The 16592-nt window shown below is 37.9% G+C and overlaps 3 protein-coding genes across 10 annotated transcripts in view; 1 reads left to right on the top strand and 2 right to left on the bottom strand.

Moving 5' to 3' along the window:
• Positions 1 to 16592, top strand: part of LOC139606246 (uncharacterized) — a 28439-nt gene that overhangs the window by 5734 nt on the left and 6113 nt on the right. Inside the window, exons 3-7 of one of the 4 annotated variants that reach the window (XM_071458306.1) lie at positions 110 to 418; positions 645 to 992; positions 7674 to 7805; positions 7953 to 8011; positions 8107 to 10844. In XM_071458306.1, the coding sequence (XP_071314407.1) occupies positions 110 to 418; positions 645 to 992; positions 7674 to 7805; positions 7953 to 8011; positions 8107 to 8238 (980 nt within the window). In that variant the 3' untranslated portion in view covers positions 8239 to 10844. Of the gene's footprint in view, positions 1 to 109; positions 419 to 644; positions 993 to 1161; positions 1285 to 1464; positions 1515 to 1590; positions 1730 to 7673; positions 7806 to 7952; positions 8012 to 8106; positions 10845 to 16592 lie in introns of those variants that run through there. The other 3 variants (XM_071458308.1, XM_071458307.1, XM_071458309.1) reach the window with 3 other exon arrangements.
• On the bottom strand, positions 1855 to 4894 carry LOC139606243 (uncharacterized). Of its 2 annotated transcripts, XM_071458298.1 has the most exons (6): positions 4787 to 4894; positions 4276 to 4620; positions 3839 to 4183; positions 3462 to 3575; positions 3027 to 3091; positions 1855 to 1989 (listed from the first exon to the last, which is right to left on the bottom strand). In XM_071458298.1, the coding sequence occupies exons 1-6, from the start codon at positions 4827 to 4829 to the stop codon at positions 1876 to 1878; spliced, it is 1026 nt and encodes a 341-aa protein (XP_071314399.1). In that variant the 5' UTR covers positions 4830 to 4894; the 3' UTR covers positions 1855 to 1875. The 2 variants fall into 2 exon arrangements, with proteins under 2 accessions (XP_071314399.1, XP_071314397.1); XM_071458296.1 differs by lacking the exon at positions 4787 to 4894 and having other exon boundaries at positions 4276 to 4688.
• Positions 12750 to 16592, bottom strand: part of LOC139606238 (uncharacterized) — a 60226-nt gene continuing 56383 nt past the window's right edge. For 3 of the 4 annotated variants that reach the window (XM_071458288.1, XM_071458289.1, XM_071458290.1), the window contains one exon: positions 12750 to 13273. In XM_071458288.1, the coding sequence (XP_071314389.1) occupies positions 13121 to 13273 (153 nt within the window). In that variant the 3' untranslated portion in view covers positions 12750 to 13120. Of the gene's footprint in view, positions 13274 to 14551; positions 14614 to 15227; positions 15497 to 16592 lie in introns of those variants that run through there. The other variant, XR_011684577.1, reaches the window with a different exon arrangement.

Genomic DNA, 16592 nt, shown 5'->3' with positions numbered 1-16592 from the left:
GGATTTAGTCCAGTTGTGATAAGTTTATTGTGATGTTCTTACAGTGCAGAGTATAGTACATTAACTCTGTGTCTGTTGTTAATCACTGCTGTGTTTAATGTCTTTGCAGGAAGTGCAGATAAGTGGATCTTTGAGACAAAGAGTGTTCGTGTTGGAGATAATGTGACACTCACATGTACCCGCAAAGCTTCAGGAAGCTTGTTTTGGATCAGGCTCGTTTCTGGAAACTTTCCTGAAGTCTTAGGAAAAACATATAGCTTAAAGACTGTTCATCGTCACATTACAACCACTGAGGAGCCTGAAACATTTGTTCTGCGTATTGCAAAAGCAGAGCTAAGTGATGCAGCACTTTACTACTGTATGAAAACGTATCAACAAAGCGTTACATTTTTAAATGGAACAGACCTGAGAGTTAAAGGTAAATACAACATAGATTTTTCACATCCCTTAAAAATGTTCATTGTAATTTCTACTGCCATTGACCTTCATTTCTTTACTGGTACGTATTACTGTAAGTTGACACATGTTTACATCATTTATATCAAAGTAAACATATCAGCTTTCTTTTATATGTAACATAAAGATTTTTCTTGTATAAAATTTAATGTTTCAACTTTTGGACTTTTGCTTTTTTAAATTTACAGGAACAGAACCTGATATCACTGCAGCCCCTACATCTGATCCAGTCCGTCCAGAAATCTCAGTGACTCTTCCATGCTCAGTCGTCTCTGACTCTGAGAAGAAAACGTGTCCAGGAGATCCCACTGTGTACTGGTTCAGAGTCGGAGCAGATGAATCTCATCCCCGTTTAATTTATACTCATGGAGAAAATGAAGATATATGCGAGAAGAGTCCCGAAGTTCATTCGGCACAGAAATGTGTCTATAACTTCTCTAAAAATGTCAGCTTCTCTGATGCTGGGACTCATTACTGTGCTGTGGCCACGTGTGGAGAGATATTATTTGGAAATGGAACAAAACTGGACGCTGAAGGTATCTGCAGAACATTTCTACATGGTGGTTAAATTAGCATTAATTTAATTAATTTGTGTGTTTATTGTCTATGATCTATAATTTCTTTCAAATAGTAATAAAATGATTAATACACTTTAACTAATAATTAATTTGCATTATTTGCTCTTTCTCCATTTTTTTTCAACAGTGAATATGTGGGATTCTCAGAGGGTCAACACAATTTTGTTTCTCTTGTGTGTTGCTTTGGCCATAAGTCTGATTGTTGTAGCTTTCCTCATCTGTTCCATGAAGGCCTGTGATTGGTGCAGTGGTAAGTCAACATTTCTTATGCCGAAGTGAACTTCATTAATGCTGATTACACGTTAACCTTCAGAACCGTTCCTCTTTAACTTAGTGAAATTCAGTTAATCCTTTATGCTAATCTTTATTTACTGTTATTCTCTCTTTTTACAATACATTTCATAATACGTTCTCATTGTTTGTTTAACAGGCACTGCAAACACTGATGAACAGCAAAATCAGCATTTATGGAATTTAAGGGTAAGAGTCTAACGAGTCATTTTAAATACATTTAACATGATCGTCATCTCACAAAACTTCCCATGTATTTTGTCAGAGAGAAGAGGACACCTGGGTTTATTCAGCTGCCGTCTTTACCATGATGGAAGGTGGCAGAGAAGGAATTGGGGATGCGGCAGAGAGAGAGAGGATCTATGATGCTGTCAAGGCTTTTGGTTTGGATTAGCCATTCTGTTGTTTATTTTATTTTTTTTTTTATTGCCATAAAAGCCATAATCTGCCTTATTTTCAATTTTAAAGTGTATCTTTAAATGTGTATCTACCTATGTAACCATTACAGTCATTTTATTTTACCTGACTTAACATGTATGTGGTAACCTGCTCAACTGTGCTCTACAGCAGCGTACGTACACTCCTGTGGCGACTCTCTCATCTTCAGTCTTTTTGATTTCCTTGCAGAGAAATTCAGTGCTGCATAGTTCACTGCTTCACCGTCCTGCAAATAAAAACATACTGACTCTGTTAATGACTAATTTTTTTTAGATTAGGGCTGTAATGTCAAGATGAGTTAAAAACAAGATAAATAATGTGGTCTCATCAGGTGCAGTTGAGTCTCAACAAGCACTGTATATATACTTTCAGTGGAAAGCTGGTGTACTGAATGCATATTATGACACTTTTTATCCTCCATTGCACATAAACTGGACCCACTGTTACCTTACAACTTACATATACAAAATATAATATGATTATGTTATGCTGTGCAGTTTTCTTTGGGTAAAACACATGATGAAGAAAGTATGGATAGACTCTTGTAAGTCATGTATTTGAGCTTTTAACATGAAATAAACTTAATAAATGCTATACATGGCCAAAATTCAATAAAATCCACAGCCTCAAAATAATCAAACCCTGGATTTAATAATGGTCTGTATAACTTTGAATATATAGCTTACATACAAAACGAACCTCCCCCAACCTTCTCCTTATGTGGTATTTCGAGTTTCTGATTTAGCTACGATCTATGTTCATGTATGTTTTTTTTAAGGGGTGTGGGGGTGGGAGGGGTTGGGTCTCTCAGCAGAATCCTCATCGCTGCTTGAATTCTGTGAGAACTCCCTCAAAGACCTCTTAGTTACATACTGAACATACCAGAAGCAATGAATCATTCTTTTTTTTCTGTCCATTGGTGAAGTTAAGATCAATATTCACTCCTTTGAGCTCTCTTTTGGCTTTCGTCAACTCTTGAGGGAAACATCTGTATCTCTATTTACTCTTTAGCATGTTGTGAACTTGCCGTTTCCTGCTGCGCAAGCTGTGTACAGTGGGTGTGTCATAGCTTTGTCACTGAACATGACAACCTGCTGCAAGAGGCGTAATGAGAGCAGTCTACTTGTGGTCCTCCAAACCAAAAGAATGAGTGAACAAGCAATATAAAGCAGAACTGCACTCTCAGGTGATAATTATCTGTCAATACAAGTGACATGATCCGTTGTTGATATATTGATTATAGCAGCTTTAAAGCACACTTACTACATTATCTGATCGATCCACAGTTGACCCTTCATGTCCACCGAGATGGGAAGCTCTTGTTGCTCCTGTTAAGAAAAACAAAAAAGCTTTTTTGTCACTTGAGCACCTGGTTGTCTGTAGTAACTATACATTGTTCCTGCAAAGTCACATTTTGCTGCAACACACTCCCAACATCAAACCAGTCAAGATAGAAAAGTGTGATCCTTTTTCTGGTGACTCAGTTGTAACATGGTCATGTTTGACTACAGAGCATTTACTTTTACTTTAGTCTGTGGCAGTGGTACATTTGCTTGGGTAAAGTATTTGAGTACTTTTTGATAGATGTAAACAATTAACACAAATGCATGTTGTTCCAAAAGCGACACACAGGTTGATTGAATTGAAAAATAAAAACAAAGCTAATCACTGGAGGGAAAGAATCTATGACCAGCCTACCTTTGCAATGTCTGCAAACTCTTTGATTTACACAGAAAATAAGGAGGAGAATCACAATCACACAGCAGGCCAACAGTCCTCCAAGCACAAGTACAACTGGATCCAGTCCTGATCCTGAATCATAAAAAGATCTATAGTCACATTAAACATTATTTGGCTGTGCTCTCTGAGGAGTAATAATTTGTTATTGGCAACAGTGGCCTTTTGAAAATTAATGTTTTTTCAACTGTTACACAACTGAATTATTAAATTTAGCTCATAGCAAAATAGCTCCAAGTTTTTATCAATGAAAACCGTCAACCTAAATGTATTCTATTTCAACCCATCAAAATTATTCAAGACTCATTTATGATTCAAATACAACTATAAACACCTACTTGTCTCCACTTTAGTTCCTTCACCAAACAGGATCTGTCCACATGTGACCACAGCACAGTAGTAAGTCCCAGCATCAGAGGAGTTGTGTATAGTTTTGGACAAGCTGTAGACACAGCTTCTTTCCTCTTGTTCATCTCTCCTGCTGCTGTGAGTGTAAATAATGCCTGGATGAAATCCTCCTGATCCAGCTCTGAACCAGTGCACACTGTGTTCACCTGGACACTGGACTCTGTTTCCTTTGTTCGTGGAGAGAAGTGAACACTGGAGAGTCATTGAGGCTCCCAGCTGGACTGATGCTGTCTCCGGACTTTGTTTCACATAAATATCTTTCTGCTGATTATGATCTGTGTGATTCAATAAAAAGGCGTCAAAAATATTTCACAATTTAAACTGTTTCATTCACATCAACACAAACCTTGAAAGGTAGATATTTTACCATTCACAGCCAAGAATATGCCTTTGACGAAAGTCTGTTCATACGCTGTTCCATTTTGACAGAAGTAAGTTGCTTCGTCCTCTTTGCTGACATTTCTGATGGTAAGAACAGACTGATCCTTCCCTTTTGTTACTGTGAAACGTGTGTCTTTAAATGGTTCAGTGAATGTTACTGTACCAAGTATTCCTGCAGCAACTTTTTCCACCATATGTCCAAGAGGCTCCTTATACCAATGAAAGAATTTCCCCTCCGTGTCAGAGACTGGACATATCAAAGTAAAATTTTCACCAACTTCAACCACAGTCAAAGAGATCAGGTGAGGAACCTCTGCAGTTTGAGTCAGAGCTGAAGAAAAGAGACAAACAAGAACAAACTTAAAACATGAAAAATGTAAAATATCTGACATAAAAAGATTGTTACAGGGCCTCGTCTAAAATATATTGCTATATTTTCACACAGTAAACAACATACAAGTAGTATTTTTGTTACACTAGCTAAGTCGTGTACTTACACACTGTGCTAATAAGAATCAAAGCAGCCAGTTTTCCGATCATTGTGGTACAACACCCTTCTCTTGCACTGCTGATGTCTTCCTACCTGAATGGAAGGTTTAGTCACAGTCTACAGAGAAGAAGACATACTGATTGGCTGAAACATAGAAAGTGTACACCCCCCCCAAACTTAGCAAACACACTTTTCAATTCAACCAAAATGTTTTTTGTTTTTTTTCTGTTGAATGTATGTTGCAGTTTTTGTGCTAGCTTTGTTTAGTGCCTGAACACTGGAAGCCTCCTAACATCTGTGAACCTGCATATTCAGTTTTATTTAAATAAAATTAAGAAAAAAAGGGTCAGGCTAAAAAAAAATTGAATTTTGAATATTGTATGTCTGTGGCTAGCTAATGAGACCATGTAACCAAGACAATTCAGAGTTCAGTTGATTCTTTAGGCCTCTTTTAAACACATACTGAATCTCTACTGAATGAAGAGAAATGAAATTGATATCAATTTTCTCATATAACTCTTATTATATAACTGTTAAGCAGGAAGAAGAAGCTGCAGTATCCTCATAAAAACTGAAAGTCACACTATGTTTAAAGAAAATAAATCATGTTTACAGTGCATATGGTCTAGTATTCTCATAATGAATGCTAAAACAAAGTCTTCATTTATCTTAGCTAAGTTGTGTTCAAGCCTGGATTCATGGGACTAAAAGAAAGGGTCAACAGGAAGAAAAGACCCTTTGACTTTATACCTGAGCTTGAAAGCCCAACCACAACAATGCTTCAGTTTCCGTGCATCACAGACTGTTTGCATAACAGTGGTGTGGTGTGACTTTTACATATAGCTAAGCAGAGACGAACAACCAATGCACCACCCCACGCTCTCCCACCACCTTTTCCTGACGGTAGTAGTAGAAGCAAATTGCCCTTCAAGTCTGCCTCTCACCCAATGCATGATGGGATAGGCTTGGTGTGCTTTATCACAGAGGACTAACAGGCAGAGTGGGCAGGTCATTACTGATGATGATGGACACCTGAACTGGCCTGTCCTGCTTTTGTTTTCTCTGTTGTAAATAGTTGGGTAGATTTTTTACCTTGCCAGCGGCATGGCTTTAGGGATGTCAGTGTTGGTGGGTCAGACCATCTCTTTGGTCCAAACTGAAACATCACACCAGTTATTAGATGGGTTGCCATGGCAACAGAAAATCATAGTCCCCAGAAGATGAAGTCCTTATTAGGATGATGATTCCCTGACTTTTTCACTAGCACCACCAACAGGCCCGGCATGTGATTTCAAATGAAATGTTTCAATCACTGTTGAATAGATTGTAAAGAAACTTGGTACAAACATTCATGTTACCTTCAGTTCTCAAATCATAGTTAACTTCTATCTTAATGATACTGAAGTTCCCATGCACGGCTAGTATTTTAAATTAATCAAATCATTGCTTTAGTGTTTTGCCTCCTGCTATAAAACACTTTGCTGTTGATTTCCTCACAGGAAAAATATCGTAAACACAACAGACATGTTGTTTATAGTAAGACCTTCTGTGTTTACTGTAAGTGCCAGATTTAGGAACCCACCATGAAAACCAAATATGATATGACAAGCTCATGCTTCTGGTGTTGTTTCATGTTCTCAATATGGAAAGTTTGGTTGACTTATTTCCACTGTGGTGGTACAGTGAAACAGCAACAAAACAAAAGGCCAATCAGGTCGCTCTGACATTGTTCCCTCCCATTTGATATGACTACATTAAGGCGAATCGTATTATAGCAGGTTCTAAATTGACTGATGTCCCAGGTGGAGAAACCAGAGAATGCTAATCCTATTACATATGCTACTTGTGCTCAGACTTGGGCGTAAGTATTTATTTCAGATATATTTGAAATACTATGTCATCTTATGGCTTATGACTGTGTCTGTGTTGATGGCCATTGCTCTGTTTTGATTTTATTTTCAGGATGTGCAGATGATAACATCTTTGAGACAAAGACTGTTGATGTTGGAGAAGATGTGACTCTAACATGTATCCGCAATAGCACTTGGCTTTTAACACACTTATTTTGGATCAGGCTTGTTTCTGGAACTTTTCCTGAAAGTTTCGAAGGATTAATAGCCCAAGATATTGAGCGTGTTAAGAAAACTCATCACATAACAGTAAAACAAGAGCCTGGAACATTTGTTCTGCATATTTCCAAAACACAGGTCAGCGATACTGCAGTCTACTACTGCATAAAAGTAAAAAAACAAGACATGACATTTCTGAAAGGAATATTTCTGAGAGTCAAAGGTAAATCCAGCACAAATAGCTCTCTATTTCTATAAATACATATACAGTACATATACCCTCCTGTAATGTATCCTAGTTGAACTGAATTTCAATTGTTTTTTTGTCTTTTCTTTTTCATAGGACCAGAACCTGATATCACTGCCATCATTCAAGTCCCTCCATCTGATCCAGTCCATCCAGGAGACTCAGTGACTCTGCAGTGTTCAGTCCTCTCTGACTCTGAGAAGAAAACATGTGCAGGAGATCACAGTGTGTACTGGTTCAGAGCCGGAGCAGATGAATCTCAGCCCAGTTTAATCTATGCTCATGGAAACAGTGGTGATCAATGTGAAAAGAGTCCTGAGGCTCAGTCGACACAGAAATGTGTCTACAACTTCTCCAAGACCGTCAGCTCCTCTGATGCTGGGACTCATTACTGTGCTGTGGCCACATGTGGAGAGATATTATTTGGAAATGGAATAAAACTGGACATTGAAGGTAACTGCAGAACATATTTCTTTATGATGAGGAAATTATCATTTTATTCACATTACATTATCAAATATTGTAAATTATTTATTACTATATCTTAAATTAAATATTTTCTTCATTTAATATTTCAGTTGTCAGCACGTGTGACTCACAAGAGAACGATGCAATGGTCCTTCTGTTGTGTGCTGCTTTGGCTATAAGTCTGATTGTGATAGCCGTCCTTGCTTGTGCCATTATTAAAAAATCTTGTGATTGTTGCAACGGTAAGAAAAGTTACTCATATATCAAACTATTGAACTGCTGATGTTTAGCTTTTACCAAAAGCTGAGATCATGGAATTCACATTTGTCCTGTGTATAAGCACGCTTTAAAAAAATCATTTTTACTGTTACTTATTTCTATCAATGTAGCTGCTCTCAGTCTGCAAACAAATGCTACAGCAGCCAGTGGAAATCAACAGAGTCAACAGGTAAGAAATATACAGATGTTGCTAAAAAACATTATCAGGTTTTTTGTTTTTTTTCTGGATTTACATGTTTTAAATTTTGCATTCAATTTCCTCAGAGAAATGAGGAATCTCTCGTTTATTCGACAGTAACTTTTACCAGGAGAAAACCTGGCAAAGCAGCAAGAAAGAAAGAAACAGCAAAGGAAAAGACAATCTACACTGATGTCAGGGCTTTTGTGATTGATTAACAAACAAAAAAAAGTGTGGCACTTGTGCTTGCATTTCACCTTTGCAGTTGTTGACATAATAATATACTTTGAATGAACTGAAGTCTGCATAATTGTGCATTATGCATAATTCTGACATTATTTTTTATATATTTTGGACAAATTATTTGCAAAACTTGAATAATATTTTTGAGTTTTGTTTGCTCAGGAAAGGAAATAGACAATTATGACATAAAAACAACCACCTTTAATACTCATGTGCACGTTCTCCCTATAATTTTGTGACCTTTATTATGTATATTTTAATATGGCGTTTTCAAAGATCTTGAAAAAGCCATGAGAATAGTTTCTGTTGTCTCTTTTATCTGTTAATCTCCTGCCAAGACTTTCAGCTCCTTGTTAGTGAAAAACCTGTACTAAAGCGAATTGATTGTGATTGATTGTGTGAACTTGTGTTTTTCATTTGTTAATAAACCAACATCTAAAATGCAGCTTCTGATTTCTTCAAGTAATATATATGAACATGTACAGTATGTGACAGGAATGTACAGTTGCAATAACTTCAGGAAGCAGCTGGAGTAAGAAAGTGTTGAATATCATATTTAGAGTGTAACAGTAGAAACAACTACAACATTTTACAGTAACTCATGTTCAAAGGGCATGAGTTAGTTTTACATTTGTTTCCTTTTTGTTAACCTTTTGCATTTTATAAGGAATGCTGATCTATTAACACAAAAATCCAAACTTTTCATTGCTATTAACACTTCACAGTGCAACATTCAACTGACATTTCTTCACTGAAAAAACAAACAAACACATGATACACTGCAATAAAAAATACCCATTTAGGGGTAAAACAATTTAAAGTAGTAGTAGACTAAAAGCCTCATGGGACCTGTATGTAATTTGCCTGTCCACCACTTTTGACCGAGAATGAAATATCCTGACAAATGTTTGGCATTCAAGTTTGTACAGACATTCGTGGTCTCCTGAAGACGTAAGCTGGTAAGTTATTTGGTGATCCCCTGACATTCAGGTTAGCTATAGCAGGGGTAGTCTCAAACAATAAATCAGGCCAAGAACCACCAGACCAAACCACCTGCTAATTTTAAAGGCTAACCCAATCTGTTGAAAAGTTGTTAGGCCACCTGAGTGATGAGCAGGCTGAGGAGGAACTTGTAGCCCAAACCAGTGATGTGATGCACACCTGTCAACAGATTGTACTGAGACAGGAGAAGAGAGCAGTCTATCAGACACTCCTGAGCTCCTTCATGGTTGTTTCTGGAAGGTTCTTTTCTCACACACCACTACATTTGCTGCATAATAGCAGCTTATACTGTACTTAACACAGCAGGTTCCAGTATCACATTGTGGATCATGATTTTGTAATCCATCTGTAATCAATCTTCTGCCAACTCACAAGCTTTCTCTTCTTTTCTTTTTGTTCTCTGAGCTTCAGCATCACAGTCGTGCTACTCGGGCACACTTTCTCCAGTTATCCTCTCTTTCCATTGCCAGGCTCTATGCTGTTAGGATATTCAACATCTGTTCAAAATTCCTGAGAAAAACCTCAGCTGTAAATAAGGTTTCATACCATAGGAGATCACCCTTGTACCCCTGAGGCGTTATGGTTACATCCTTTTCAATTATTTCCACAGTGAGGACCCAATGCTTTCCTCAAGGAACCAACAGGGTTCACCAATTACACCAAGTCATCTATATCTCCTGTCCTCACTGGTTTCATCTGTTTTTTTGTGCTTGTTTGATTACTGCAATATCATTCAGTGAGGAAGTGATTCACTTGCCACATCAACTCCAGTGGTGCCAGTTAGCACAAGGTAGAGAACATGTGAGTAACACCATATGTGTACTTGGTTAGGAGATGCTCCTATCAGCAATGCACAGAAGCCCCCGTTTGACAAGTACAGTTGTTGGCTGAAGGTTGCAAATGCAAAACATACTGAGCAGTACAAATAATGAGTTACTTCACTGTATATCAGTTATTTTCTATCTTTAGAGAGGAATACACTGGGAATAAATGAAGTCAAAATCCTTGGACTGCAGATCGGCAAATTAATCAAATGGACTTTCAGAATGAGAGAACTTGTATTTTGTGCATTCATCGATTGTCTGACCTCGCTTTACAGTCCTACTGATAATCGCATAAATATTATATATAAATATATAAATCGCACATCTTAATCTAGAAGCAGTTAGGTCAGTTGGTATGTGTGTTGCCAAGAGACATATGGACGTAATCTTTACACTGTGGTGAGAGTGAGAGAGTGGTGCCTGATGTCTGAGGCCTGTCATCTCTTTCCTGCTTGCTCTATTATCACTGGAAGGTTGACTGTTCATAGCAGGTCAAAATGACCCAGACCACCAGGAAATGTCCCACTGCTCCCAGAGGCCTGTGGAGCAGGCGTGGACAGCTCTGTAATAACACTGGTGATCCTCTGATTTTTCCAGTGGCATCATCAAATCAAACTTTGAGTTGGTCCAATACACTGATTTATGATTAAATACCTGCCAAACTACTGTAGCTACAGCCAAACTACAGCCAAACTACACATTGTGTTTAGTGCTAGTTAGAAAACATTAGCGTGCTAAAATGCTGAACAGTTACAGTGGTACATTTCTATATTCCTCTATTTTTTTTTTTAAACTCTATTCTCTCTAACCCTTAACCCAGAAATTATTAGGGTGGGTGGGGATACAAGGTTGGGACATTTATGTTGTGATTATTCACATTCACATTCAGCATCCAAATTAGCTGCTTAGCAGAATGATGTTGTTGTTCTTCATTTTGCCTAATGCAAACTATTTGTTCATGACCATTTACTCTTAAACTGGCATTAGTCTTGTACAGATGTGAAGCGATAAGAGCCACAATGACAACTGTTACTATCTCACACAAACAAAAGAGAGATCAAGAACAAATTTCATCGAAAGCAATTGACCCCAAAAAAACATCACACACAGAAAATGATGAAAGGGAAAATGACAGTTTCACAGTCAAAGTGAACACTTCAACGAAGTGAACACTTTTAGACCAGTGAGACAGGAAGCAGTTTTGAATCTAAATTCTGTTATAACCAATCAGATGCTTTGGTGGTCTGACCTCACGATCATCTCACCTCCTTCCCTCACTGAAATACCAACAAGTCTCCTAACAAGAGACATTGCCAAGATGATCATGTTGTGGGTTACATTGTTTGTTCTTCATCAGAGATGTAAGTGTGTTTCTATTCTGTTTTCTCAGTTAAGACTTTATGTACCAGCTGCATCATCTCGTATCATAACTTTTCCATATTGTACACTTGCATGTTTTCTTTTGATTCAGATTCACTGGTTCCAGTGATCACAGTTCAGCTTGGGGAACCTGTGACCTTCACATGTACTTTGCCTCATGTTGGGATCAGCAGCAGACAGCTCAGCTGGTACAAGCAAAGTGCCTCTCAGAGGACATCAAACTATACTGTTGTTCAGTGGCCGACAGTATCTGATCCAGTCCGTCCAGGAGACTCAGTGACTCTGCAGTGTTCAGTCCTCTCTGACTCTGACAAGACGTGTCCAGGAAATCACAGTGTGTACTAGTTCAGAGCAGCTGAATCTCATCCAGACATCATCTACACTGATGGAAATGAATGTGAGAAAAGATCTGACTCTCTGAGAAGTTGTGTTTATCGCTTCTCTAAGAACGTCAGCTCTTCTGATGCAGGGACTTATTACTGTGCTGTGGCCACATGTGGAGAGATTTTATTTGGACACAGAACAAAACTGGACATTCAAGGTAATTGTATTTACTTTGAATGAGGGAATTTGCAAATTAAAGTTTCACCTAATACAGTAAATCAAACACACTCAATAAAGATCAAACATTAGCAATGCCTTTACTCCACATTTAAAGTCATCTTACCAGTAAGTGATACTAAACATCATTTATTTTGCTCATTGTTTCTTCCTTTTCATCACGTTTCAGGAACCAGCGTGTGGTCACAGACGGCTGGTGCAGTTATATTTCTGCTGTTTGCTGTCTTGGTTATAAGTCTGATCGTTATAACCTTCCTCATTTGTGCCATAAATGAAAACAAGAGTGATCACAGTGGTAATAGAAGTTTGATTTACCTCTCTATCCAAGTATTACATTAAAACTACTTCATCCTGACTGATTGTTTTCTACATATTTTCTATTACAAACTCCAGCTGCCTTCTCCCTGCACAAAAACAGTGGTGGTCAGAGGAGTCTGAAGGTAAAGTATTTACAGGTTGAACTGATCAAACATAAAAAAACAAAACAAAGCAACAAAAAAAAAAAAGTTCTTCAGTTTTTTCACTCCGTTGTCTCACATCTTTTCTCAGAGAGATGAGGACACACAGATTTCTTCTACAGTCGCATTCACCATGATGAAAGCTGTCTCCAATTAAAAGTAAAATTATGGTGATGTTTATTGTATTTGTTGTGTGACCATTTCAACTATTTGTGAATGTGATTTGAAACTATATTAACTATGTCAATAAAAAAAGTTTGCTCCTGTTGTGATCTGTCACTGTGCAAAAGAAGTGTTGGTTATTCTAGAGATTTACAAACAGACGTCAGAATCACTGAAATCCACGCCACACTTCAATGATACAAAACAGACTTTATCAAGTTTTAAACTTTGACAGCTTCAGAGGGATTTAACAGGATTGATTGCTCGTTGGTTTTCTTAATTCTTCAATATCCTTCAGTGCAGATCTTTTCAATAAATGAATGAAGACGTAATTAATCAGTCTCCAGAAACTTAAAAAACAACACAACAATAAAAACAAAGAGTGGTCTTCAGATAAGTTGGTATATGAACCCCCCACCCGACATAACCTAAGGTGAGAACTTGTGTGTGGTGCTCAGGCCCTGCTCTGCCTATAGAGAGGGGTGTTGCTGGTTGTGGTAATCTGCTCTAACAACAGAGTACACACACTCTTTTGGTGGATCTGTCTTCTTCTTTCCTCTTTTCACTCTTCTTGCAGAGAAATCCAGTGCTGCATAGTTCACTGCTGTTCCTTCACCTTCCTGCTAAAATATAATAATGCTTGTGTTAATTCAGAGATCAGAGCCATAACATCAAGCCAAATTAGAGATCTGGGCGAAGCATTTTAAGGTTAAAAGTAGATCCTAACCTGTAGATCCAAACTCCTAAAAATAATGGGCGTGTCAGTTATGATTTTTTTCTTTTTTATTTCTTGACAAAGATTAATTCACAAAGCCACTTAGCACTAAAAGTAGCACCTAAGTCTGGGAGAAGTTAGAAGTAGTCAAGAGGACTCCAAACTCACTAAGACCAAGTCACACAGAATCGTAAAAGGGGCTGCTGCACTTTCCTAAATTATGCTGAAACACTGAAAAGATACAGACTCAATCACCTATCACCCAAAACCCAAGTGTTTTGCAGGGCTGTGCTACCTGACAAAAGGGAAAATGCAACTTTGTAATTCTGACAACTTGGAGATCTGTCATCTGTCTGTAATCTGATCTATCACCAAACAATAAATGAGCTCTGTAAACTCCACATCATAGAGGAATTCACATGATTTCCTGTAGATGTTCGCCAACTACAGACAAAAGAACATTTTTTTTTAAATCACACTATCAACACACAGGTTGTATTTGATGTTACCTATACAAATCTAGACATTGTTGCAAAGTGGCCAGGATCTACACACGGTTCCTAGATCTTAATGGAGAGTGGCCTGAGGCAGCTGTTTGAAAAGCATCATATTCCAGCTGGATGTCACTTGGTGAGGGACAGTGGATATCACACCCTACCTCAACCCACAGCCAGGACCACAGCTACATTAAAACAGGTGGGGGCTGTGGTTCTTGCAAGCGAGCTCGTCTATGAGAGTTGACGTCAGCTATAGCAACAGAGTCTCACTCGTAGCTTTAAAGTTTTAACTTCTTCTAAGTAAAAGTTTGTCTCAGCAGCTTTGTGAATAGGATTTAGGAGAAAACTTTCAGGTAGAAACTTTTAGTGTGACTTGGTGGTCAGATAAAACGCTTTGTGAACGCAGGCCCTGGTCTAGAGTGTAAAGTTAGAAAATAAGTGGCAGGATTGTTTTACACTGAATTAACATCATCATATTACATTTGTACTTAACTTCATGCCCATTAAACTTTATCATATTGTATAAGACATTATATAACTGTATTATTCTTGTATGTCACAAGTGTAATGTTATGTGTGTCCTGTCCAGATTATCTGATGGGCTAAATAAAATGGGTAAGAGCAGGCAGAACATTTTTGATCCACCCACCCCTACTTCACTAGACACACTACACCAGAAGCATATTTACCAGATCATTTGATTGATGCACAGTTGACTCGTTGTGTCCATGATGGGAAAGATTCATTGCTCCTGTTAAAATAAAACAAAGCTTTCCCAATGTGTGTGAACATGAGTAATATGATCAAAACCATCATACATGACCTGCCTACTGCCTTACATCATTTCACTCCGACAGTCTCAACCATCACTAACCTTACAGGCAAGGTGGGGTACGTAGTTATTAATCTAAATCAAGGGACAGGATACAATATATGTGGACTGTCTCTGTAATGTAGTTGTTATTAATTAAATTATTCCGATAATATCAATAAACCTGAGAAGAATCTACAAAATATGGACAATTTTCAGTTTTATGCTTTATTGTTAGACAAATACACACATTAAAACCTGCAGCCTGCAGCTTCAGCCCTCTAATGACCCACTGCTTAACTCCACTAGAGTTGAAAAATTGGAAATTATGATTTTTATTTATTTATTTGTTATTTAATTATTATACGACACAATTTTATTTTGGAGTGTTGTGCTGTAGGCCTAACATATATAAGTTACAAGCTAGTTTGGAAAACCAACTAAACAAAAGCCTACATGTTCTGCTTTAACAGGGAAGTGATTTCATACATTCAGACTTAAAGTAGTGTCTTAAAAGCCTGACTGAAATGAGAAGGTGAATATGGTGAACTTACCTTGACAATGTTCACAAACTTTCCTTCGTCTTATGTAGAAAATTAAGAAGCCAATCACAGTGACACAGCAGGCCAACACTCCTCCAAGAACAAGAACAACTGGGCTCAGTTCTGATCCTGAATCTGAAAAACATTTCCAGAGACATAACGTGTTATTCAAATATCGACTTTTGGGAGTCATCATTTGTTTCCTGAACACCACACAGTGGCATTTAGAAATGTACAATATGATGCTTAGTCAAAAATATCCTTTGTTGTTTTATTTGAGTTCTGGGCTAAAAACTTAAAGACAGATAATAGTGAACACTGTCTCAAAGGAGTTTTAAATCGAAAGCAACTGGACTTGGTTATTTGTCTCGGAAGACGTTTCACCTCTCATCCAAGAGGCTTCATCAGTTCTTTCTTGCACCTGACCACTGGTCAGTTGGACCAGTCCCAGTCTCATCCCAGCCTCTTGGATGAGAGGTGAAACGTCTTCCTAGACAAATAACCAAGTCCAGTTGCTTTCGATTTAAAACTCCTTTGAAATACTATGACCTGGACAAATGAGAATATTCACAGGCTAAGTGAACGCTGTGTGATTTATGAATATAGCTTGAAATGGCAAACACAGGTTTCTAAGGGGGGGAAAAAGCATGTTGTAATTATTATGAATTACCAAGTTCCCTTTAATATTTTTGCTCAACAAATGGTCAAAAAAGTCTCGGTGTAAAAAAAATTAAATCTAATTACCCCCCTGAAACCAACAGGCTTATATTGTTGATATTTATTTCCATTTACAAAATCCATTCATGATTCAAATACAACTTTAAACACCTACTTGTCTTCACTTTAGTTCCTTCACCAAACAGGATCTGTCCACATGTGACCACAGCACAGTAGTAAGTCCCAGCATCAGAGGAGTTGTGTATAGTTTTGGACAAACTGTAGACACAGCTTCTTTCCTCTTGTTCATCTCTCCTGCTGCTGTGAGTGTAAATGATGCCTGGATGAAATCCTCCTGATCCAGCTCTGAACCAGTGCACACTGTGTTCACCTGGACACTGGACTCTGTTTCCTTTGTTCGTGGAGAGAAGTGAACACTGGAGAGTCATCGAGGCTCCAAGCTGGACTGATGCTGTCTCCGGACTTTGTTGGACATAAATATCTTTCTGCTGATTATGATCTGTGTGATTCAGTGAAAAGGCATCAAAAATATTTCACTATCTAAACTGTTTCATTCACATCAACACAAACCTTGAAAGTGTAGGATATTTTACCTTTCACAGCCAAGAATGTGCCATTGCTGAAGGTCTGTAAATATCCAGTTCCACTATGACAGAAGAATGTTGCTTCGTCCTCTTTGCTGACATTTCTGATGGTAAG

Source organism: Trachinotus anak, unplaced genomic scaffold (genome assembly GCF_046630095.1).
Source record: "Trachinotus anak isolate AG129_WGS33_773 ecotype Australia unplaced genomic scaffold, CSIRO_AGI_Tana_v1 ptg000021l, whole genome shotgun sequence".
In the NCBI taxonomy this organism is placed as follows: domain Eukaryota; kingdom Metazoa; phylum Chordata; class Actinopteri; order Carangiformes; family Carangidae; genus Trachinotus; species Trachinotus anak.
This window is presented reverse-complemented; position numbering and strand designations above follow the sequence as displayed.